Genomic DNA, 26,419 nt, shown 5'->3' with positions numbered 1-26,419 from the left:
CAGGAGAATTGCTTGAATCCAGGGGGCAGAGGTTTCAGTGAGCCAAGGTCGAGCCACTGCACTCTAGCCTGGGCAACAGAGTAAGACTCCATCTCAAAACAAAAACAAAAACAAAAACGCTGTGTACTTATAACCAGCTCAAGTCTGGCTGCTCATTGCTCAGAAGCTGAAAACATGAGAAGCGACATGTAGTGAAAGGATAGCAACTTTATTCAAATATTAGCAGTTGGGGGATGGACAGGCTCATGCCTTTAACAGATCACTCCAACTTTTTGGGCTGAGTGAAGGGGTTTAAGAAGCAAAAAGGTGTAGGAAATATGCAGGAGTAGCGCAGGAAGGTGTAGGTCTGTGTGCCTTCTTCTGATGGCCATCTTCAGTGACTGCCTGCCTGGAGGCCCAGTTCACATCATATGACCTCAGCTGGTAGTGCTGGACTAATGGTTCCTAATCCCCCTTGAGCAGGAGGATTCTGCAGTTGGGGTCTCTCCCTCTAGTTTGTTTCAAAATTGGCCCCTGGAATTTTTAAGCAAGCACATCAGTAAGATAAGTGAGCCCTGTTCTCAGAAGGGGCTGGTGAGAAAGGGACAAAGTTTCAAAGTATGTTTCAAGGCTGAAAGCAAGCAAGCAAGAAAAAAAAAGTTTTAAAATGCATTGTGAGGCTGGGATGCTGTTACATATTTACCACCTGAGTTATCAAAATTTGGCTAAGCTTCTTGTAAAGTAAGCATTGGCCACCGACATCATTATTTAAAAAAATTTTTTTTTGAGACAGGGTCTCGCTCTGTCTCCCAGGCTGGAATACAGTGGTGCAGTCTTGGCTCACTGCAGCCTCCGCCTCCTGGGTTCAAGTGATTCTTGTGCCTCAGCCTCCAGAGTAGTTGGGATTACAGGTATGCACAAGCATACCCAGCTAATTTTTGTATTTTTAGTAGAGATGGGTTTTCACCATGTTGGCCAGGCTGGTCTCAAACTTCTGACCTCAAGTAATCCACCCACCTCATCCTCCCAAAGTGCTGGGATTACTGATGTGAGCCACCACTCCTGGCTGTTGTTGTTTGTTTGAGACAGTCTGTTTCCAGCTCTGGTGCCCAGGCACGATCTTGGTTCACTGCAACCTCTGCCTCCCAAGTAGCTGGGATTACAGGCACATGCCACCATACCCCGCTAATTCTGAGCATTTTTAGTAGACATAGGGTTTCACCATGTTGGCCAGGCTGGTCTTGAACTCCTGGCCTTAAGTGATCTGCCTGCCTCAGCCTCCCAAAGTGCTAGGATTACAGGCATGAACCACAACACATAGCCATCATTATTAAAATGTAATGGTAGTATTCTACAAAGTGAGTTAAGAACATCTTTCCCCAGCTTTGATGATACTGGTGTAGCTGTTACAGTTACCATTAATAATAAAACCACCACCAAATACTTGTCAGAGCACTTCCTAGTACCTTTGATCTTCCAACAACGATAGGTGATGGTGATTATTTCACCTTATTGACACAAAGAGAATCATGGCACAATGTCACACAGGAATTTAGTGGCAAGAGTCAAACCTGATTCCACCAAAACTCCACACCAAGTTAACTTATTTTTGCTAAAAACTACAAACTGGTCTCCACTTCGTTCTACAGAAAATAACTTAGAGCTGGTTGGTGTTTTAAGGCATGAAGTAGCAATTTCAAACTAACTTACAACAGACAAAGACAATTTAAAAAGATTTTTTAAAATCTCTTCATCACGTGTATCGAACTGATTTGTGTGGTCACCAGTTTCTTCTTATAGCCACCACCAAAAATTTGTGCATGGGAAAATCGGCAGTTTCTTTGAAAATGACAGAAACATAGGTGAAATCTGAATGCAGTATACTTTTTTTTTGGTAGGACTGAAATATGTATGCTTTCAGCAGCTTAAATGAATGCTATGACTATGCACTACCCTTTAAAACAAGAACTTTCATTAAGATTAGTAAACTTGCTGGGCATGGTGGCGTTCAGCTATACCCCAGCACTTTGGGAGGTCAAGGCAGGTGGATCACCCGAGGTCAGGAGTTCGAAACCAGCCTGGCCAACAATGGTGAAACCCCGTCTCTACCAAAACTACAAAAATAAGCTGGCGTGGTGGCGTGAGTCTGCAATTCCAGTTACTCGGAAAGCTGAGGCAGGAGAATAACTCGAACCCATGAGGCAGAGGCTGCAGTAAACCGAGATCACACCACTGCACTCCAGTCTGGATGACAGAGCGAGACTCTGTCTCAAAAAGAAAGAAAGAAAGAAAGACAAAAAAAGAAATGATTAGTAAGCTCGAGGCATCCTTCTTCTTCAATTTTGTATCCTCCCAAAGTGCCCAATACTACTGAGCATGAGGACCTAAATAGGCTTCAAAACTAGTTTTGTTTTTTTCTTTCTTCACTATTTAAGAAAATGGAGTTTGATGGGAAATCACGAGATTTTAGTTTAAGCCAATTTCCACAATCTTTTTAGACTCTTTTCTTTCTTGGCATTGTTGCTAAAAGAGTCATTTGGACAGTTAAATACTTAAATGTTTGGACATAGAAGGTTTGGTGTCATTTTGTGGATGGTACAACAAAATTTATACATTGATTTTTTTCCCTTTTCTTCTCTTATTTTACAGTTATCTACTGTTTAGGCTGCATATTAAAAGAAAGACGCAACATTTTATCTCCCAATATAAATCATTTTGAAGTTACAAAAACACACACCAACATTCATCACAAAGAGAGGACTGTTATGTATCTATCTAAGTACATCGCTGCTACAAAGTATGAGATCAAACAGCAAATCCTGTATAAATGTTTTATATAGTAGAAAGAGCTGTTAAAGTTAGAAACGTCATTCAAGCTGTAGGAGACCAACAATAAAAAGTTCAGATAGAAACAATTTACATATGATGCTAAATGTAATCTTACTTGGGAGTTTTCTCTCACAAATTTTCAGTTTTGTGAATTAAAAGGCTGCAGCTTCTAAGTATTCAGTCCTACAATTTTCCTGAAAGAACAGAAAATATTTCTTTCTGAAACTAAACGGGATGGCACACATATGTTGCAATGAAGGCATATAACAGCTGTTGAGGGACTGGGAAACCAATATATTGGAATGGAATCCATGATGGCTAGATGCCAGACACACAAGCAATCTAAGTTCCTGGGTAAATATTAACCAAGTGCTTAGGTCTTTTTGCAATCTAGGTGCAAAGAGAGATGCCAACTCAGAGCCTCCAGGGAGTCTGATGGTCTTAAGGAGGCCAAGACTGGGTTTTCCACCATTTTAATCCAATAACTACATTCCATTATTTCACAGATTAAATCTGTGAAGAGCAAACCTCATAGCTTCTCTTCCATGTCCTGTCTGCAGTGGTTTTAACTTTAATTGATGGCAAAACTACTCAACCATTTAGTCAAGAATACCAAGTAGTAGGGAAGAAAACTAGGTGGAAAGTGAATGATTCCAGGTGCAAAGCGTTTGGGAGTATGTATACAGAGAAGCAAGAAGAAGTCCTCTCAATACGTAGTAAAACTTACCAGGAATGGTATTGTTTAGTGTAACTTTTCGGTTTGTCACTTGAATATTAAATGAATTACAAATGTTGATAGAATCATAATTTTATATAATACACCAAGAATACTGATTTCCTGTGATTTTTTTCTTTAAGTGTCCCAGACCATGAAGCTGTACAGGAAACTGGGAAGCAACTAAGGGTTAAGAGGCGAACGAACTTGGTGTGAAAAGAAATCTCAAGGTTCATAGATATTCTCTACACCCATTCACAATCTCCCATTTTCTGGGTATTCAAGGCCTCTGGTTTCTCTAATCCCTTTCTTCAAGTCTTGGCAGGATTCATTTTTTTTCCCTCTCTGGTAAGACGCCTTTGATATTTTTCAAATCCGGTTTCACCAGCACAGAACTTTGACATTTCGTTTTGCTTTGTCTCTGGAAGACAAACTCCCTCACTCATCCAAGCGACATCTCAAGTCCCTCAAAATTCCCAGGGACAAGAAAATTAGGTACTATGAATTCTGCCTTCCAAACAGCATTCTCTGTTCCGCTTGCAATGTCGATATAAAGGCAGGATTTGCTTGGGCAGAATAGGTCAAAAGCTTATTGAATTGCACATGGAACACAGCCTGCTTGCTCTCTTATAGCGAGAGGCCATGAGAGTTGCTGGGTCAAGGGCATGCATTTCAATGTGATCAGTCACTATACGTTGGCCATGCGGAGTCGCAGTTTTTGGCAATATTTTTAAAAACCAGGGAAAGTTACTGTGCTGTTATAATCCAAAGGCTGGTGGGGTTTTCTTCCCCACCGCATCTCCACTAGCGTGATAAATTAAAGTACGTGGGCTAGTAGAGAACTAACCTCTGGGCAACTTAAGCCTAGTCTTCGCAGCGTACCCAGTGTGGAAACAAACGAATCAGAGGTTACTAATTCTGGAATGTTAAAAGTGGGCCCCGATCGGCGTTTACTCCCTTTGGGAAATCCTATACAATTCTGCGCGCGAAAGACCCACCCTTGGTGAGGCGCGAAAGCCGAGAAGCTTATAGTCAAAGCCTCACTGACAAATCAAGAGATGACTCCGCATTTAAAACCTTCCCGAATAGGAACGCGCCAGAGGCCGGAAGCTACGCCACGTGACCAATCCTCCTCCGCGGCCATTCCTAGTGAGGCAGTAGGCACCGCCTCTCACATTTCCTAACTCCTACAGCGCGGGACCGGGCGGAAACCTGCGACAGGAGGCGGTCCCACCTAGCTTCGGAGTGTCACTAGAACTCGCGTCTTTTCCAGCAATGCTTTGCAAGTACTTCACCGCAAAGAACTGCCGCAGACTTCCGCCTGGGTGCCAACCACGTGATCAGGCGAGCGTTGGAGAGGCGTAGGTCCGACTACACTAGTTCACTCCCCGGGCTCCGCCAGCCCAGCACCCACCACGGCGCGTGACAACGCGGCTCGCGGCGGCCTCCGCCCCGGCGCGCCTGCGCACGCGGCTCTCGCGGTGTCTCGCGCTCAGCCCCGCCCACATCTGCCCCCGCCCTTTCCGCCCCTCCCTCCCCCTTCACCCTGTTTCTCGGCGGCGGCGGCGGCGGTGGCGGCTCGCGCAGCTTGTTGGCTCGCTATATAAAGGAGAGAAGCGGGCGGACCGGACGGCTGGAGCTGCAGCCGGTGGCGGCAGCGGCGGCGCAGGGAGCGGCGACCGGTGGTGGTTTCCCTCCTTGGCGCGGGGTGGGGAGCGGGCAACGCCCCCCGGACCCCTAAAGGGTCGTGGCTTTTTTTTTAAAGGCGATTCTCGAGGTTTTTAGCTGCGGGAGGAGTGCCCCCCTCCTCCTCTCTCCGCTCTCCCTTACTCCTTCAGGATTGATTTTGTTTAAAATTTTTTCCCCAATCTTGTGGTGATTTGGGTCACCCTCCGGGTGTTTTAGTTTTTTTTTTTTTTTTTGGTTTTGTTTTTATCTTGTTTTCTTGGGGTTGCCCCCTCTTGTTTGTGTTGTGTGTGGAAATGGCGAACTCGGCAAATACAAACACCGTGGTAAGGACGTGGTTCGGTGGCCGGCGGGGGCTTCGTTCAGGCGGCAGCAACGGCCGGACCGGGCGGGGGCGGGGACGGCGGCGACTCCCGGCCTCGACTCTTCAGCCGTCCGCGCGGCCGCCGCCGCCGCCGCCGCCGCTTCCCGCCTCGGGCGGATCGGGCCGGAGCGCCGGGCGGCGGGCGCGGGGGGGCGCCGAGGGCTCGCGGCGCGGGGAGGGCGGGGGCGCCGGCGGGGCCTGGGGCAGCCGCGGGCCGGGCCGGGCCGCGGAGGCCGTTGGGCCCGGGCGGGCGTGCAGCCCCGGCCCCAGAACCCGGCCGCCGGGAGGGAGGGCGGGAGGGGAGCCGCCGCTTCCCCGCGAGGGGCCCGTCCGTGCTGTCTTGACGAGGGCTCCCCGAGCGGCTGCAGAACAAAAACCGTGTCTGGGGAATCGGGCGAACCCCCGAGACCCACCGTGATCCACTTTAATGCAGTGGAAGAATAATGATTACTTTGGGGGTTACTTAGGTTTTTTCTGGCTGTTGTGCTTTGGGAACCTTCACTGGGGCCATTTTATGTTTAAAAAAAGGAGGAAGGTTGGTTGAAAAGCACTTATCTCAGTTCCTTCCGAATGGGTAAAATGGCGAAGGGGAAGACCCCCATCGTATCTTCGACTAGCAGAAGCACCAAAACAAACAAAAAAAGCCTGCAGTGGTCCAAGTGTCCCCGCTTTCGCCTTGAAATTTACCTACTTCTTCCCGTTGGTCCCTTTTTGGTTACTTGAGATCACGTAGGTTTGCAAAAAGCAGTCACATAAATAACCTTTTCAGTCACCAACGCAATGTGATCACTAGTCCACCCAACTCTTATTTTTATGATGACAATAAAACACGTTTTTGCCCTGTCCCAAATGCCGCAGACCAGCCCGCGGCCGCCCGACACCGTACCGTTGGCGACTCGGGTCGATCCATCATGGCTGCGGCCGCTTACCCTGCTTTTCAGTCCCTGAGCCTTGTGGTCCTCCTCCCTTTGGCTGCCCTGTTTATATAGAGCCATTGCCGCTCTCTAATATAGACTCTGCCAGGATGGGAAGGTGCTTTTCAGTACTACGTCACCGCCTCTCCATTTAAACACCAGATCCGGCTTTAAATAGTGAGAGCTGCTGAGAGCGGGGCTGGGAGGTGCGTGCTCCCGAGGCGAGAGCCAGGCGCGTGCAGAGCTCAATTTATTTCTAGGTCCTTTTTTCACGCTGTAATTTCTCATCCGTCGGGGGCTGCTTTCAGAGCCCCAAGTTTTGGTTTTGTTCCTAGCAGCAGCCAGGATTTGCCTTCTTTGTTTGCTAGGGGAAATATATCCGAATCGCTGTCCCTTTTTATTTTGTTTACAGTTTTCAAAATTTATAATTTAAAACAAAGAGTTTTAGATAAGATGGTCTAGCCGTTTTTCTTGTGTGCATTATTTTCGGGAATTTAAAAAACTGTTTTCTACACTGAAAGTGTTAGCTGCAGAGGACTCGGTTTTGGTAGTGTTTTGTTTAAGTATTCAAGAAATATGTTAGAAATATAGCTCCCAATATTACATTATGTTTTCCTATAGTAAATATAAAAGACACGAGGCTTTTCAGAGAAATAGATAAGTACCTAAAGCTTCAGTATAGGACCATTTATGTGTATGAGAATCATGAGTAATTACAGGGAAGAGACATGCTGCAAACTGGATTAAAAAAAATTCTAAGTAGAACTTTATTGCCTTGGATATTAACATGGATATCCGGTGTAAAAATTATTCCAGTTTATCTTCCAGCATTGCATCAGGGAATTAACATTTTTGAAGGAAACCTTCTAACAAATCACTTAATGCCACTAGTGGCCCTCTTATTTACCAGTTCTTAAGTTTGAAATAACCTGTTTTTTAAAAATCAGGATAAACCTAAATTGTATTTCGTGATAGAAGCTTTGCCTGAAATATAGCGTAGAATTTTAAGTAATAATTTAGAAATTTCTTGTTTCGAATACTAACTATGTGCCCACATACTTTTCAAAAATTACCTTGAGGGCTTTTCAAATTGTGAACAATTCTGCTAAATTACTTATTAGGCATGTATTTTGTGAAGAGTACACATTTCCCTTCCTTCAACTATAGAGCTTATGAAGCTGTTAAGTGGTCAAGTTGTGAGTTCATTAAGACACAAAAATAAAATCTTAAATAATGATTCATTAAGTAGAGAGTACTAGAAGAAAGCAGATTTATACCTATACGTGTCTGGATCTCCAGGCAACAGGTTTTTAGAGGTAACTGACTTCAGAAACACCAAAACACCGTCTAGTTTACTGAAAAGCATACATATTGTCAATTTGAGATTGATATTCCCAATTTAAAATATATTGCCCTCCTGATGTCTTGAGGAGTCATTGTTGGTTAAAACACACACACACACACACTTTACAGAGATACTTTTGTAATTCAGTTAAGTCACTTTAGGCAAGATGATGTCCATAGTCAGATATACTTTCCTTATATATAGAATTAGAATGTTAAAGTAGGGACTATAGAAATGTGCATTTTACAGATGAACAAACTTCAAGAGGAGGATTTGGCAAAATAAAGCAGGTTAGTGAGTGAAACAGTAAAGCAAGAACCCGGATATTTGAATTGGTTTTCTTGTAATGAGAAGGACTAAATAGTTTTTAATGGTTGAGGTAAATTGTACTGACAAACTCATTTGTATTTTGTTTGTTTTCTGAGACAGGGTCTGGGCCTGTCACCCAGGCTGGAGGGCAGTGCTACAATCTTGGCTCACTGCATCCTTTCCCTTCTGGGCTCAAGCCATCCTCCCACCTCAGCCTCCCAAGTAGCGGGGACTACGGGCACGTGCCACTATTCCTGGCTAATTTTTTGTATAGACTGAATTTCACTATGTAACCCAGACTGGTCTTGAACTCCTGAGCTCAAGCGATCCTCCCAAAATGCTGGGATTACAGGTCATTGCATCTGGCCTCATTATTTGTAGTTTTCACAAGACAAGGACACATTTTCTTAGCAGTTCCCCTGTGTCACAGTGTTGCTGATAAGAGATGGTAGTGAAACACATATTTCTGTTTGAAGTTTGCTCATGAGAACAAACACTTAGTTTTTTTTGGTAGCCATTTAACTTTAAGCAAGGTGTGAAACACAAGTAATGAGAAGACATCTAAAAAGCTTGTTAACCATAACTCTCTGATAATGGGTAGGATTTATAACCTGGCAACTCTAGTTTTGTCAAGGCAGCTCTAGTTTTGTCATCTGACATGACTTCCTTTTGTCTTACAGGTTAAAAATAGGATATGGATTGAGCTAATTGTTCTATCTCCCACCTTGTAGTTTTTAAATAATTTTTATTTTTTGAAAGTTCTTTCACATCTATTCTCATTTTGCCCATTTTACCATTCAACCTTCTAGAAGCCAGCTCCTTTACTTCCCGCTCCTCCTCCAAGTAATACCAACAGTGCTAATTATAATAATAATAATAAACGTTTAGAGGGTTTATGTTCATTATAATGTTTCATAGCATTATCTGGGCAGTAGTAGAGGAGAAATTCTGGGAAGGAAATCAGTGTACCTTGTTTCTTTGGGACCTTGAGACCTGTCATTGCGGGTGTGTGAGTAGTTTAATGGTGTAGCTTGAAAGTACAGACTGGGTCACACAACAGAAGTTAGGTGATTTTTAAACCTGAATGTTCATTAGATTGCAGATTATTACCAGGCAGATGACTCCCGGACGTAAGATTCTCCAAAGTCTTAAGATTTAGTGGTGAGGTAGTAAAACATACAACAGAGTTCAAACCAAGCATGGAATAGTAGAAGCCAGACGTAAGCAACCCCTGAAGCTGTTATTGAACATTACATTAGGTATTTTGACTATAACATAGGAAATTATAATTGAAAACTGTATGGACCTTGTAGGCATAGGGACCTTCTGTTTATGAATTGCATTAATCTTAAAATTTTTATTAAAGTATGCAGTCATCAAATCCAGTTTATGGCAAATGATGGTGGTCGTATCTTTAAATTCATATGTAGTTAGTTGGCAAAATGACTATTATATTGGTTTTGAATTATACATTGTAACCTGTGAAAAACTGTCTTTATCAAGTCTGTTATTTTTCCTTTAAAGCCTAAATTATACCGATCTGTGATTGAAGATGTCATTAATGACGTGAGAGACATCTTTCTGGACGATGGCGTGGATGAACAAGTACTGATGGAACTGAAAACCGTACGTTTGTCTTCTTAAAAATATTCCTACCTTTTCACCCCAAATCATTTTCTTTAGTCAGAGATGAATCTGTAATTTTTCTGTAGGGTGAACGTATAGTTTAGTGAAGTGTGCTGGTTTTAAATCCCAACTGTACCATGCATTCTTCCTCTGACCTTAGGCAGGCTACATTTATATTTCAGTTTCTTTACATGTAAGATGGAAATTGGTAGTATTTACCTTATAGGTTTGTTTTGAGGATTAAATGGGATAACCATATAAAATCTTAGCACAATGCCTGATAGTAGCATTAGCAGTTATTATTGGATAGTTAACATTCTACATTTTAGGGTCTAATTACTTGACATGCCTGGAAGAGTTTTCTTTCTTTTTTCTTTTTTTTTTTTTTTTTTTGAGACAGGGTTGGGCTCTGTCGCCCAGCTGGAGTGCAGTGGCACAATCTGGACTTACTGCAACCTCCGCCTCCCAGGCTCAAACCATCCTCCCACCTCTGGGACTACAGGCACATGCCAGCATGCCTGGCTAATTTTTGTATTTTTGGTAGGGATGGTTTTCACCATGTTGTCAAGGCTGCTTTCGAACTCCTGGCTGCAAGTGATCCTCCCGCCTCGGCCTCCCAAAGTGCTAGGATTATGGACGTGAGACACAGTGCCCAGCTTTAATCTTGCCTTTTTTTAATGGTCTTAATGTACCTGTATTCTAAGTGTGTTTTAAGTTGTAGGGAGTAAGTGCTTGATAAAAGAATTTTAGGTTCTTGAAGTAGACCCTTTATGTAGGCCAAATGTTTTAAATATATTTTACATTAAGAGCTGGTTTTCTGTATCTTGGATTTAAGCAGAAATATTTAGTTTTTTTATTGGCAGTTGTGTTTTCCTTGCAGTGTAATGACTCATGAAATTGTGGACTATTTTTGCCCTGTTGGTTAGAATAGTGGTTCTCAAGGTATATAGTTCATGGAGTCCTGGGTTCTCCCCAAGGGTTCTTTCCAGGGGTCCACAAGGTTGACTAAATGCTCAAGTCTGGAAAATCATAGTTTGCCTTCATTCTTTCAAGTAAAAGTTGTATTCTGTGAGAAAAGTGGCCAGTTAAATTCATAACTCAAGCGCACAGATGCTTTTCCTTGAGATAACTGTAAATAAGCAGCAGAAATGCTGTATGCATACTTCTCATTTCTGAATATTAAAAAGATGTGGACTCAGTGTTGATACTAAGAAATTTGATTGTTTGATATTCTGTAATGAAGTGTGTTTACATTCGAAAGATCCATATAATTCATTGAACTTGTATTTTCTGAATGTCCAATGCATAATGTTGGAAAATTCATTCAAAATGCAAGATAAATTAATGAACTTTAACAGTATGAAAAGTTCATAGTTATATGGTTTCATATTCTGCATTGTAACTAACTTGTAAGAAACTATCACTTAAAAGTACCTTTTCTTTTCCTAACTACTTAACTGTAGGAAGGCAGATTTTCTTTGTATACCTCAACCAAAACAAAGCGAAAACACAGGCAGATATGAAAATCTAGCTATTTTCCTTTAAGTCATTTGTCATTCTCACTCAATTTTATTTACTAAAATATGACTATTTTCAGAAAACTGTTATTTATGTTAACATATAATGGATCCATTATTTCTAAACAAATTAGTAAGCATTAAACATTTGTTACAATTTCTGTTACTATAAATATAGGGGGGTGTAATTCACATACAGAGAAGCTCTTTGAGGGTCTCAGTAATTTTTTAAAGTGATAAAGCATCCTGAGGTGAAAGAGTTTTAGAACTGCTGGTTTAGAAGTTGAGTATTAAGCTCCTTTAAGTCTATGTACAAATAAATAATCACAGTTAATAAATGTTAAGGAACATTTGTTGTGGTGTCATTTATCCAACATAGGTTTAGAGGCTGCAGCTTGGCAACCAGTTTATTTTACGTAAAGCAAATCTCACCTTGATTGTGGTGATGAAGTAGGTCTTGATGTATTTATTAATAGATATCTGCAGGAAACTTCTCTAGAATTTTCAATAAGAATATTGTGTGAGGAGTTTCAGACCAGCCTGGCCAACATGGTGAAACCCTATCTCTACTAAAAATACAAAAATTAGCTGGGCATGGTGGTACGTGCCTGTAATCCCAGCTACTGGGGAGGCTGAGGCAGGAGTATGGCTTGAACCCAGGAGGCGGAGGTTGCAGTGAGCTGAGATCGTGCCACTACACTCCAGCCTGGGTGACAGAGCAAGACTCTGTCTTGGAAAAAAAACAAAAGAGTATACCTGTGTGAGTTAAGAAAAATATATAGGTGTGAAACAGATGAGCAAATATGTATTTACCTTGAGAAAAATGTAAGGGTTACTAATAGTGAAGAGTAGGTATCTAAAAATACAAGTGTAAGAGTGCTAATTCTGAGACATGAGTTGGAAGAAGAACAATATAAATTGTTCAAGTAGCATGAAGTAACTGAGGGATGTGAATAATTAGAAAACAAGCTTATTTTGTTTCCTTAGTGTAACGTGGAATGAGATTTTTGCAATTTATGTTATACTTTTATAATGGTTGTCCTTGTGGTTTCGTGACCTTGTATAGAAAATGCAGCATTTTTAGGTGTAGAAAATCAGTTCTAAAGATGTTAGGTAATTTTCTCTAGGTCAAATTCTAGTGGTCAGTCTGGGTTGTTATCTACTCTTGCTTTTCATAATGAAAATCTGGAGAATTTATTTTTCCTATCTTTAACAGTAGAATCGAGACGTTCTCTTGAAGAGAATGCGCTATCTTTGAGACCAAATGTTTCCACCTCCATTTTTATTATATATGACTTTTTTGGTACATATTTTATAGGTAACACACTGATTTTTAGTTTAATACTTAGGTTTTAATGGCAAAAAAAGTGACCTACTCAACTTTGAATCCCCAGCTTCTACCACAATGTCTGGGCATATGTGGTTGGCATTCAGTAAGTATTTGATTGAACTGTTTGATAACAGATATGGCACCTGAATCTAACTGAACAAAATAGTGTAATATTCTTGTTGTTTTTAAATGGGCCATACTCTTCTATCTGGGTTGTATTGAAGTTAAAAATAAAACTGTTAGACTAAAATGAGTTTATTTTAATTCTCTGCACTGAATTTCTTCAGGATCTCATTAGAATTTCTAGAATATGCCCTAGATTTAACAGCTGGACAGCCAGCATTGTCCAATAGAACTTTCTGCAGTGATGAAAGTGTTCTATATCTGTGCTCTTCAGTAGGGTAGCCACTATCCACATGTGCTTATTAAGCGCTCAAAATGTGGTTGGTGGAACTGAGCAACTGAATTTTTATTAATCTAAACCTAAATCACTACATATGGCTGATTGCTGCCATATTGGACTGCTCAGGTTTAGACATTCTTGCTTAATAAAACGAACTTTAATTTCGTATTTTATGGTTTAGAAACACTGGCATTATTAGCTCTAGCCCCTCTCCCCACTTTTTGGGGCCATTTTACAAACTTATCAAAAGCTTGTATAAGGCTATAAAGGAGGCAGTGGTGAATTAGATTGAGGACAAAGATGAATGATGAGAATGCATGTAATTTGAGGGTTAATGAGGTAATGCAGAAAGGGAGATGATAAGAATATTTCAACCCAGTCGTCGAGGTTATCTCTTGAACCACTGCGGGCCTACGTTAATGTGTAAACTATGAGAGGTAGAAAAAACAATAAAATACAGCCCTGGTTTTCAGTAAATCTATATTTGAATATAAATGTGTTTTGGATTGATGAGTGTCTATGGGTGGGAATGACACTGTAGAAATTCTCTTCAAAGTGAATGATAAAATCAGCCGGATTTCTAGATTTTCCGACCTGCCTATGTCCAGACATCAAGTTCTGTGGGAGATATAAAACATTTTTTCTCTTTTTAATAAAACAAATAAAATGAGAAGAGTTGCCTCAATTGGAAGTATATCTGAAATTCAGTTTATCTGCCTCTGGTTCAGATTTCTCAACATTGGCATTATTGACATTTTGCACCAGTTAATTCTTCATTGCAGGGGCTGTCCTATTAATTGTAGGATGTTAGCAGCACAACTGGCCTCTGCCCACTAGATGCCAGTAGCACCCTTCAGTTGTATCCAGAAATGTCTCTAGACATTGCCAGATGTCGCTGGGGGGCAAAATCACCTCTGGCTGAGAACCACTATTCTAAATATACTCTAGCTGTATACATAAAAAGTACTTGATATACTCTAATTATATATAAATATTTGGACCATACGTTGAATGATAATCTACTATTTCATTTCATTTACTCTTAGGGAAAGCTCTGTTTCTCCAGCACTGTTTCTTGGGAACCCAGAAGTGTAATACATTTTATCCAGGAGCTAGATGTTTTGTGAAAGTAGGAGAATCCTTCAGAATTTCTAGCCCACCATGTTGCCAGGTTTAGCCACCTAACCTCTGGGCTTGTGATGTGAGGGGCTGCAATGCAGGTCTCTGATATGGCCTGGAGACATTTTCTCCATGGTCTTGGGGATTAACAGTAGGGAAGCAGTAAGGGGATTAACTTGGGGAGCAGTAAGTCCACTTATCTATAAAATCTCATGATTTTATATTCCAAGTAGACTTGGAATGTGCTTTGACAAAGTCATTTAGCTAATAAATGATAGAGCCACGAACCTAGCCCTTTTGCATCCATGTGACATATACAGTACTTAGCAGTAGGAAGGAAGGTAAGAGAGTTTTGACTAGATCTTGGGTTGTTGGTGGGTGGCACCTGAGATGGTTTTGAGGGTTGGCGACCTGCTCTGATAGCAGCAGTCCAGTTTAGAGACTAGGAGTTTGAACTAGTACTGGGATTAAAGGGAGGCAAGTGAGGGTCCTGGGGTGCAGAATATAAAGAGACATTCACTCTCTAGCCCTGACTGGGACATTGGAGTCAGACCACCTGGTTTATATCCCTATTCTGTCTGCCATTAGTTAGAGCGATCTTGGATAAGCTACCTAACTTCTTTCTCATCAGATTCTTTTTCTGTAAAAAGTCATAATAATATCTATCTTACAGAATTTTTGTGAAAAAACTAGTCTGTACATGTGTTTATAAAGTACACAGAATTTAGTAAGTTTTAGTTACCAGTCTGGTTAACACGATATACAAATGTACACGTGAATCATTTTGGGTACAGAAGATGAATTTTCTCCATCTAATTTCAGATACCTTGCAAAGATTAGTATTCCTGATTGTTTTCAATACTGTATTAGAGGCTGCGTGCGGTGGCTCATGCCTGTAATTCCAGCACTTTGGGAGGCCGAGGTGGGCGAATCACTTGGGGTCAGGAGTTTGAGACTAGCCTGGCCAACATGGTGAAACCCCGTCTCTACTAAAAATACAAAAATTAGGCCGGGCGCGGTGGCTCAAGCCTGTAATCCCAGCACTTTGGGAGGCCGAGGCGGGCGGATCACGAGGTCAGGAGATCGAGACCATCCTGGCGATCACGGTGAAACCCCGTCTCTACTAAAAAATAAAAAAAAAAAAACTAGCCGGGCGAGGTGGCGGGCGCCTGTAGTCCCAGCTACTTGGGAGGCCGAGGCAGGAGAATGGCGTAAACCCGGGAGGCAGAGCTTGCAGTGAGCTGAGATCCGGCCACTGCACTCCAGCCTGGGTGACAGAGCAAGACTCCGTCTCAAAAAAAAAAAAAAATTACAAAAATTAGCCGGGCGTGGTGGCACGTGCTTGTAATCCCAGCCACTGGGGAGGCTGAGGCCGGAGAATTGCTTGAACCCAGGAGGCAGAGGTTGCAGTGAGCCGAGATCGCGCCATTGCACTCTAGCCTGGACAACAAAGTGACACTCCACCTAAAAAAAAAAAAAAAAAAGAAGAAAGAAATATGTTAGTATGATTACTACTGCCAAAATAGTGTTTCATTGTTTATTTTATTTTCATTATGTTGGTTGGGCTGGTCTTCAACTCCTGGTCTCGTGATCTTTCACCTCAGCCTCCCAAAGTGCTGGGTTTACAGGCATGAGCCTCCACGCCCAGCCTCATTGTTCATTTTAAATAGTTGATATCTAATATTTTGATAAAGATTGTGTGAAAATGGAATTGTAGAGAAACTATAGACATTAAATTAATTTGAACTTTATGGTAATTGGCATTATAAGCTTAATACAAAGTACTTTTATGATCCTCTTTTTGCATGTCTTACATTACCTAGAACCAGTATTATAGTACTTGGTACATAATGATTTTCAGTAGATTACCCGCCTCTCCCAAAGCTGTTGGAAATCTCTGGGGCCATGTTCAACATTTCATGAGGATTTTTGGCATTTACTAGACAGCAGCCAGGAATGTTGCAATTCCTGCATATTTCTTGTGGGACCATTCTGTATGATAAAGAATTGTCCTGCCCAAAATGTCAGTAGCATCCTTATATAGGAACAGTATTCTAGAAGACAAATAGTTTTGTTTTCCCTCTTTGAAGTTAGATCCTGAATAAGACAGTTGCTGCCTAGAAGATATTCATACTTTGATAGAAGTCGTAGACTTTGTGTGGTAAGTACAAAATAGAAATATCTCTTATGCGTGGAGGCAGTGAGTGATGCCTTTTCTTTGAGGCTGTTGAGACTTAGGCATTTGTTTTGTATAGGGAATTGTGGGAGAAAACTGCTGATCATAAGGAATAGTTCATTAAGGTTACATATGATATATTCAGGGACCTCCAAGTAATTTGGTACTGTGAGAAAATAGAGTTCAAGTTGTAGTAGCAATTGGTATATGGTAACATGCTATACTAAGGAGCTTGGTCTTTAGAGTGAGGATTATCTGGGGTACTAGTTAAAATGCAGATTTTTGGATTTTCCAGAGAGTCTGGCTTGATAGGGGTAGTAAAATGAGACCTAGGAATCTTTTGCAAATAAGTATTCCAGGTTGTTAGATGGTGTATTAGTTAGTTTTCACACTGCTAATAAGGACATATACACACTGCTGATAAAGACATACCAGAAACTGGGAACAAAAAAAGGTTTAATTGAACTTACAGTTCCACATGGCTAGGGAGGCCTCAGAATCATAATGGGAAGTGAAAGGCTCTTTTTACTTGGCAGCGACAAGAGAAAATGAGGAAGAAGCAAAAGCGGAAACCCCTGATAAACCCGTCAGATCTCGTGAGACTTACTATCACAAGAATAGTATGGGAAAGACCAGGCCCTTTGATTCAGTTACCTCCCCGCTGGATCCCTCCCACAATATGTGGGAATTCTGGGAGATAAAATTCAAGTTGAGATTTTGGTGGGGACATAGCCAAACCATATTCTGTCCCTGGCCCTCCAAATCTAATGTCCTCATATTTCAGAACCAGTCATACCTTCCCAGCAGTCCCTCAAAGTCTTAACTCATTTCAGCATTAACACAAATGTCCACAGTTTGGAGTCTCATCTGAGACAAGACAAGTCCCTTCTGCCTATGAGCCTGTAAAATCAAAAGCAAGCTAGTTACTTCCTAGATACAATGGGGGTACAGTTATTGGGTAAATAAAGCTGTTCCAAACGGGAGAAAGAAATTGGCCAAAACAAAGGGGTTACAGGGCCCATGCAAGTCCGGAAATCCAGCAGGGCAGTCTTACGTTAAAACTCCAAAATGATCTCCCTTGACTCCAGGTCTCACATCCAGGTCATGCTGATGCAAGAGGTGGGTTCCCATGGTCTTGGGCAGCTCCACCCTTGTGGCTTTGCAGGGTGGTCTTGCTTCCAGTTGCTTTCACGGGCTGACATTGAGTGCGACTTTTCCAGGAGCACGGTGCAAGCTGTTGGTGGGTCTGCCATTCTGGGATCTAGAGGACTGTGGCCCTCTTCTCACAGCTCCACTAAGCAGTGCCCTAGTAGGGATTCTGTGTAGGGCCTCCGACCCCGCATTTCTCTTCTGCACTGCCCTAGCAGAGGTTCTCCGTGAGGGCTCTGCCTCTGCAGCAGCAGACTTTTGCTTGGCCATCCAGGCATTTCCATACATCTTCTGAAATCTAGGTGGAAGTTCCCAAACCTCAATTCTTGACTTCTGTGCACCCACAGGCTCAACACCACATGGATGCTGCCAAGGTTTGGGGCTTCCACGCTCTGAAGCCACAGCCTGAGCTTTATGTTGCCCCCTTTCAGCTGGAGTGGCTGGGATACAGGGCACCAAGTCCCTAGGCTACACACAGCATGGGGACCCTGGGCCTGGCCAGCGAAACCACTTTTTTCTTCTGGGTCTCTGGGCTCATCATGGGAGGGGCTGCAGTGAAGGTCTCTGATGTGGCCTAGAGACATTTTCCCCATGGTCTTGGAGATTAACATTAGGCTCCTTGCTACTTATGCAAATTTCTCCAGCCAGCTTGAATTTCTCCTCAAAAAGTGGCTTTTTCTTTTCCACTGCATTGTCAGGCTGCAAATTTTCTGAACTTCTATGCTGTGTTTCCGTTTTAAAACGGAATGCTTTTAACAGCACCGAAGTCACCTTTTGAATGCTTTTCTGCTTGGAAATTTCTTCTGTCACATAACCTAAATCATCTCTCAAGTTCAAAGTTCCGCAAATCTCTAGGGCAGGGACAAAATGCTGCCACTCTCTTTGCTAAAACAGAACAAGGGTCACCTTTGCTCCAGTTGCTAACAAATTCCTCATCTCCATCTGAGATCACCTCAGCCTGGACCGTGTTCATATCACTATCAGCATTTCCGTCAAAGCCATTCAGCAAGTCTCTAGGAAGTTCCAGACTTCCCCACATTTTCCTGTCTTCTGAGCTGCCCAAACTATTCCAACCTCTGCCTGTTACACAGTTCTAAAGTCGCTTCCATATTTTCAGGTATCTTTTCAGCAATGCCCCACTCTACTAGTACCAGTTTACTATATTAGTTTGTTTTCATGCTGCTAATAAAGACATACCCAAAACTGGGAACAGAGAAAGGTTTAATTGGACTTACAGTTCCACATGGCTGGGGAGGCCTCAGAATCATGGCAGTAGGTAAAAGGCTCTTCTTATATGTTGGCAGCAAAAGAAAATGAGGAACAAGGAAGAGCAAAAACACCTGATAAACCCGTCAGGTCTCCTGAGAATAGCATGGGAAAGACCAGCCCCCATGGTTCAGTTACCCGTCCCTCCCAAATCACATGGGAATTCTGGGAGATACAATTCAAGTTGATATTTTGGTGGGAACACAGGCAAACCATATCAGGTAGGTAGGTAGGTAGGTAGGTAAATAAATTACTTTGCTCTGTGGTTTCAGTTTTTAAACAGAGGATATATTTATAAATTAAAAAAATTCACCTTGATAACAGTGTAGAACAGTGTTTCTCAAACTTCTTGACTAGGACTCTCCTTAAGAATTAATAGTATTTAACATTTTGAATAAATATATGCACAAGTATATGAGTGACAAATCTGCAAAAGTTTTTTCTCAGTGCAGTACAGTCTGATTTTTCCTTTCAATTCTATTTTGTTTACAGAAAACATCCTTAGGGGAGAGAGGGAGGGAGAAGGAGAAAGGAAAGGGAGAGAGGGACGGAGAAGGGGAGGGAAGGGGAGAGAAAGAGGAAAGGGAGAGGAGAGAGGGCTACAAAGAAAATTCTAAATTGACTTTGAATCACTAGTGGGTTGCAGTCCTCAGTTTGAAAAACATCGGTTTAGATTTTAAAACAGTTCTCACTTTAGCATCCATCAGAATAACCTGAATGAACAGTTTGTTAAATTAGATTTCTGGTTTACCCCCAGAGCTGCTGATTCAGTATTTTTAACAAGTATCCAGGTGATGCTGATGTTGGGTCTAGAACCGCATTTTGAGGATCACTGATTTATAGAGGATAGATTGGAAGGGCAAGCGTACACTGGAATGTCTGCTCTGTAAGGTCAAGCATTTTTCTCAGGTTCACAGTATCTTCTCAATGCCTGTAACAGTGTTCGGCATATAGGACATAATTATTTGTGGACTGTATGACTTGATGCAAGAAACTCAAGCGCTCAGTCACTACATTACTACTGTTTGCAGTACTGCTGGGCAGAAAGGACCAGGGCCGCGTCATAGAGATACATTGGAACAGTGAATCAGAATAGACGGTAATGGTGGACTGTTGGGGTGGATTGTGACTCCTAGGTCATTTACACGGGAGTCTAGGTGAGTCATGGTGCCCAGTACTTAGCCACACATAATGTATATTCATTAATACTTGCCATTATCATAGGAGCTTCGTTGAAGTGATGGGTCCAGATTGCTGTGGGTAAACCAATTGTAGGTGATAAAAGTGAAGCATAAAATTTAGAAAATTACAATTTAAAACACTTTTTAAACAAAACATTAATAAGACTTTTTTTCACCTTGATTTTTGGCTCACAAGAAACAGGCTTTGTTTTGTTTTGGAAGAGAGGAGAAGATGTAGAAGGTTTGGGTGATAACAGACTGTTTGGAAGCCTTACTATATATAATACATTAGTCATAATGTGTTTTATTTAGCATATGAGTATCTATTTTGATGGTGCGCTATGCTAGATGCCCACTTTACAGAGATGAATCAGACACAACATGGGCTCTCAAAAAGTAGTGCTTGTTACTACGGGAAGAAGCTAGCTGTCTTTCGCCTGGGATTAGCAGAGACTTAAATTTATTCACTGGAAGTGAGTTTAGAAGTAATCTAATCCGATTGGTTCCCCTTTTGGGTAAAGATGATGCCTAAGACAAGCCTGTAATCCCAGCACTTTGGGAGGCCGAGTCGGTCGGATCACGAGGTCAGGAGATCGAGACCATCCTGGCTAACACGGTGAAACCCCGTCTCTACTAAAAAAATACAAAAAACCAGCCGGGCGAGGTGGCGGGCGCCTGTAGTCCCAGCTACTCGGGAGGCTGAGGCAGGAGAATGGTGTAAACCTGGGAGGCGGAGCTTGCAGTGAGCTGAGATCTGGCCACTGCACTCCAGCCCAGGCGATAGAGCGAGACTCTGTCTCAAAAAGAAAAAAAAAAAAAAGCCTAAGAAAGATAAATGATTAGGTTACGTAAGTGGCCAAACCAGGACTAACTGGGTTCCTGACTTCTGGTATAAGGATTTATTAAACAGTTAATGTCACCACCATGGCCACCAATAATAATATATTTTGATCACCAATTTTATGTAACACTGATAATTGTTTTACATAGATATGCCATTTAATCCTCTCAACAACCAGTGAGATAGATCTTGTTACCATCTCTCTAAGAATAGACTTCAGGTAAATCTAAATACTGTGCCTGTCAGTAGGATTCCCTAGGAAATTGAGCTTAATATTTGCTTTTTCAGTAAGCCATTAGAGATTTAGTGGAATTGTTACTAGCATCAAGACAACAAATCTAGAATGTCTGGAATGATTGGAAGGGTCAGGAGATTATAAAAAATCTCTACGGAGTATGACCAGGCATGTTGGCTCATGCCTGTAATCTCAGCTCTTTGGGAGGCCAAGCCGGGCAGATTGCTTGAGCCCAGGAGTTCGAGACCAGCTCGGGCAGCATAGTGAGATCTTGTCTCTAATTCTTAAATTAAAAAACAATAATAATAATAAAATAAAAAACTCTCTGTGAGTATGGCAAAGGGATGTTCTTGAAGGATATGATAGAAGCTTAAGGTCAAGTAGGCAATATCCCAAGAGCAAATCCTAGAAGAGAAGACAAAGTATGTATAGAGCCTTGTGTGCAGAATCACTGAATGAAGTTTTATCTGCATTTTCAGGGAATAGTTTGTGACTTTTTGGCCAGTTTCTTGTAAGGTTAAGGCTCCAGAATGAACACTAAACCTGGTAGAGAGGAAATGTGTTAGGTAGAAGAATGAAATCGTTGCACATGTTTTCTTTTCTTTCTTTTTGTCCATTCTGATTTTTCCCATCATAGAACCTAAGGTGAAATGAGAAAATAGAAATGGCTGAGCAGAAAAGGATTGCCAATTGGCATAATGGAAGAAGGAAGGACATTTCAAGAAGTGTTGCGATAACTACTAAGACCTTCAGGCATCGCCGGTTCTTTTTCTTTCTGTAGGATTGGACAGATGGAAAGTTAGGCTTTTCTTCTTCGGGGGATTATCTCTGTTTCTCACTGTGCTAAATGAATTTATATTGTGTATGTTATTTGAGAATTTATGTTTTTCATGTTGAAGCAGAAAATTTTATATTTTGTATTTTTATAAGGAAAAAGTTCCATATAAAAATAATTTAGTAATGATTTTGATATTATAAAGGATAATCTTTGATTACTAAAGAAGTAGCTTATATGAAACTCATTGCTAAATAATAGTTGCTGATTAAGGAATTACTATAGAAAGTTTATTGAAGATAGAAAAAGAAACAAAATCTCCAGTACTCTGATGTGGCAAAAATGAGGTTTGATACTTTAAAATTTTGTTTTTGTTATTGTTTACACTTGGGTTAGAATTATAGATTTGTTGTATTTCTGTGTCTGTATCAGTTTTTAAAATGGAATAACTTTATAAAGAGATTAATAAAACTGTTGTGTTCGTCTGTCCAGAGTTATTTTTCACTTAGAAATCTTTAATGTTCTTTGCCTTAGTTATGGGAAAACAAACTAATGCAGTCCAGGGCAGTAGATGGATTTCATTCAGAAGAGCAGCAGCTTCTACTGCAAGTTCAACAGCAGCATCAACCCCAGCAGCAGCAGCATCACCACCATCACCACCATCAGCAAGCTCAGCCTCAGCAGACAGTACCTCAGCAAGCGCAGACCCAGCAGGTCCTTATTCCTGCATCACAGCAAGGTGAGACTGGATTTGTTTTCCTACTTATGACTTGGAATTAAGTTTGTCGTCATGAAAGAAGAGAAATATTCTACATTTCTTGGATCTTGTCTTTTAAGGGGCGCATGGAGAACCTAAAAATAAACAAAAACCCCTATGTTGATTTTGGGCTTTTTTTCCCCTTTCTCTTGGCTGAGGGGTGTGGGTGTATGTAAATGTATATAAATTTGTATAAAACGTAGGTTGTATCTGTAGAGTAATGGTAGACAAGTAATTTACTAATTGAAAGCCTAAGTTGTATTACTATTTAGTTTTGAAAAGGCTATGTAGTGATGGATTTCCTGAAATAAGTTAAACCTAAAAGGTTTATTTACTAAGGACTTTATTATTTTATATGGTAAAATAGTTATTTGCTTTCTCTATGAAACATGTTCTTTCAGAGACATGTTTCAGATTAGTTTTTAAAATATATCTTAAATTCTAGAGTTTTTTGTATACTTTGGCAATCTGAAAATTCAGTTCCATAGTAATTTATGTAAGCCTAAACGGACTGAATTAGATTTATTATAAGTTAAGCGTGGATATATAACATATCTTAATTTATATTTCTTGGATTAAAGCTAAGAAAAAGCAAATATTCGTAGACTGTGTCCATAGTGCTTTGTACTCTGCAAGTCATTTTATAGATACTGTTTCATTGGCACCTTATAAGGGCTTTGTAAAATAGCCCTTGGCTCAGTTTCACAGCTGAGGAAAATCTGAGCCCAGAAAACGCTAAGAAACTTGATCTGTATTTTCTCTCATGACACACGTCTATTCAGTTATAAAACTTTCTGAGCATTCTAATTCAGTGCATCTGCTTTTATGGGAGAGGACACTAGAAGTAGATGAAAAGTTCATTTTAATGTAATCATTTAGTTACTTATTTGCCTCATTTGACAGTATATATATGTGTCTCAAAATTGGTAATGATACACAGTAGAAGAGTCTATTTGGGTTATTTTACTGTTGACGTCTAGTGGTAGTTTTCATACCTAATTTTAGTGTATACTTTGTATCAAATAATTTTATCCCTTTATTATTTTTTGATGACTGTTCTTCCTGTTGCCTTCAGACCTGGCATTAGGATTTTAGGTCATCATAAATTAAAATTTGATTTTCTTCACTCAGAGAATATTAGGATAATGGAGTTATCCGTCTGTTCTCTGAAATTTGCGGAATCAAACATTTAATTCCTTTTATGCTTAAGTAACATTGCCATTATTTCTGATTTGTATTTTTTCCAACTTGGGCCCGTTCACCACTCTTCAGGCAACCTGGTGGTCCTCTGCTTTCAGGAGGCCACCATATTGATGCCGAACTTAGTTGGACACCCAATCAGCATAGCGCACTATAGCCCAAAACTCCTGGGCTCAAGCGATCCTCCCACCTCAGCCTTCTGAGTTGCTGGGACTACAGGCATGCATCCCTGCATCCGGCTGATTTGTATTTTTTAAACAGCCGATGAAAGTAGCATGAGTCTGTCAACTTTCATGTTGGAAGAAAAGGACTATGTAGGTTTCAAAAACTAGTCACAATTTTTTGAGCTTACTTTTATTGGATTAGTAACTCATTGCAACAGTGGTATCATTGTATCAGTAAAACAGTTAACCTTGAGTTAAGACAAAATTATGTTTGAAAATATCCAGTTTACTTAGGAATGCATAGAACTGTGTATGTGTGTATGTTTAGGTGTTAAGTAACTCACTACTTCATGTTCCTAAATGCCCTTGCATCCTTAGGAATTGTCACTTAAAAATTTTTTTTTTTTTTGAGATGGAGCTTGTCACCCATGCTGGAGTGCAGTGGCATGATCTCGGCTCACTGCAACCTCCAGTTCCCGAGTTCAAGTGATTCTAATGCCTCAGCCTGACACCCAGCTAATTTTTTTGTATTTTTAGTAGAGACGGAGTTTCACCATGATATTGGCCAGTCTGGTCTCGAACTCCTGACCTCAAGTGATCCGCCCGCTTTGGCCTCCCAAAGCTTAAATATTTGTGTTTTCTAGTATAGGGTGGGTATATCACAGCTGTTATTTGCCGTATAAATTTATACTGTCCTGAGAGCAAATGATTGAAAGCATTTGAGTGCAGAAAACATGGAAAACATGAAAAAAGTTTTCATCATTGTATGTAAAATGTTCTTGTGATCAGAAAATAGCCTCATGGTTCCTTGTTTACATGTGTACTTGTTTTTTTGTAGCCACAGCACCACAAGTTATTGTTCCAGATTCTAAGTTGATACAGCATATGAATGCATCAAACATGGTAAGACTCAGAATGTAGCAGTTTGATTGGCTGTACTTAATTCTAACTCAAATTGTGATTATGCCTATAAATGTCATATATTAACAACTTGAAGTTTATTGAAGACTCAGGCAGAACAGCTATTTTAGTTTCCTGAATATTGGATCTGAAGTTTAGCTTGGTACCTAGACATTAAGGTTCATAAAATTATGGAATTGTTTAAGAATACTAAAAGAATGGTGCTTTGTGAGAGTTACTCCATTCCCTACTATGTCCGAAAAAGTTTATAATGCCAAACTTATAATGCCAAGTATGGTTCTGTTTCAGGAGACCTGGTAATTGCAAGAAGTTGGGAAGGCTAAGAATTGTTAACTTTTAAAAAATGAAGATGAACTGTTTGGATAGTTCAGTATAACTATTTTTAAAATCAAGCATTTAAAAATATTGCTTTGACTTAACCATAGTATAGTCTAATAAGTCATTATAGTGTGTAAATTACCAAAGAATACATTTTAACCAGTTGAGTTACATTAGAAGTTTTATATTTCTGAGGACTATCCACTAAACTTTACAAGTCCTCACTCATTTTCAAATTACATTTCAGACATATAATATTTCTCAACAAATATAGTATAGTTTAACTGTGAACTTGAAAGAACCTCTTCAGATCCTTAGAAAATCTTTACCTATATGCTTGAAGTTGTTTTCTTTTTTTTTTTTTTTTTTTTGGATAAAACATTAAAATACAGTCAGAGTAGTTCAACACTTCCTTATAAATGGTTTTTCTTTATTCTGTTTAAAATATACAGACTGTTAATTTCATTGAGTGTTGACTCAGTTCTTACATTTCATTCTTCAGCCAAAATTTTATTTAAAGGAGAAAGAATCAATATTTGTAAAAAGATCTTTTAGCCTACGTAAGTAGTTAGTACTAGGAATGAGATTTTTTTTTTTTTTCTGTTCAAGTTTTTTTTTTTGAGATGGAGTCTCGCTCTGTCACCCAGGCTGGAGTGCAGTGGCGCGATCTTGGCTAACTGCAACCTCCGCCTCCTAGGTTCAAGTGATCCTCCTACCTCAGCCTCCTGAGTAGCTGAGAGTACAGGTGTATGCCACCAACCTGGCTAATTTTTTTGTACTTTCAGTAGAGATAGGGTTTCACCATTTTGGCCAGACTGGTCTCCAACTCCTGACCTCAAGTCATCCGCCCACCTCGGCCTCCCAAAGTGTTAGGATTACAGGTGTGAGCCATCACACCCAGCCTCAAGTTTTTTTTAAAAAAGCAGTATATGAAAAGATCAGTTCTACTTTGCAAGTGATAGTGAATCACAAAGCTCATTTGTGGTAAAAGCCAGATGAGAAGGGCTTACCACTAGGCAAATGACTTCCTCCTACACATTACCAGCCTCACAAATTCATACTGTGGCAGAATTGAAAGTTTCTACATGATAGTAGAAATTGCAGTTTTTAAATTCACAAATATCAAGGATCTCTGTTTGTACTTGTAGTTATAGTTACTAGAATCATTTCGTTTACATGAGAATAAATTTCATGCCCGTTATTTCTCACAAGATTTTTTGTTGGAAAAAAACTCCATTTTAAGTCTCAGGCCCCAATTTTTTTTAACCTCCACCCTTAAAAAAAAAAAAAAAGTCTCACT

General features: G+C 40.6%; 1 protein-coding gene and 1 non-coding gene across 3 annotated transcripts in view; both read left to right on the top strand.

Annotated features, from left to right (window-relative positions):
- The first annotated feature begins 4,696 nt into the window (after positions 1-4,696).
- Positions 4,697-26,419, top strand: part of GTF2A1 (general transcription factor IIA subunit 1) — a 46,339-nt gene continuing 24,616 nt past the window's right edge. Inside the window, exons 1-4 of one of the 2 annotated variants that reach the window (XM_015144262.3) lie at positions 4,697-4,888; positions 9,666-9,767; positions 22,294-22,498; positions 24,719-24,783. In XM_015144262.3, coding sequence (XP_014999748.1) covers positions 9,753-9,767; positions 22,294-22,498; positions 24,719-24,783 — 285 coding nt within the window. In that variant the 5' untranslated portion in view covers positions 4,697-4,888; positions 9,666-9,752. 2 annotated transcript variants of the gene reach the window in all.
- Positions 23,564-23,707, top strand: LOC114680021 (small nucleolar RNA SNORA79). The gene has a single exon (XR_003732098.1). It is a non-coding gene; the product is annotated as a small nucleolar RNA SNORA79 (small nucleolar RNA).

The sequence above is a fragment of the Macaca mulatta genome, chromosome 7 (genome assembly GCF_049350105.2).
Source record: "Macaca mulatta isolate MMU2019108-1 chromosome 7, T2T-MMU8v2.0, whole genome shotgun sequence".
Lineage (NCBI taxonomy): Eukaryota > Metazoa > Chordata > Mammalia > Primates > Cercopithecidae > Macaca > Macaca mulatta.
This window is presented reverse-complemented; position numbering and strand designations above follow the sequence as displayed.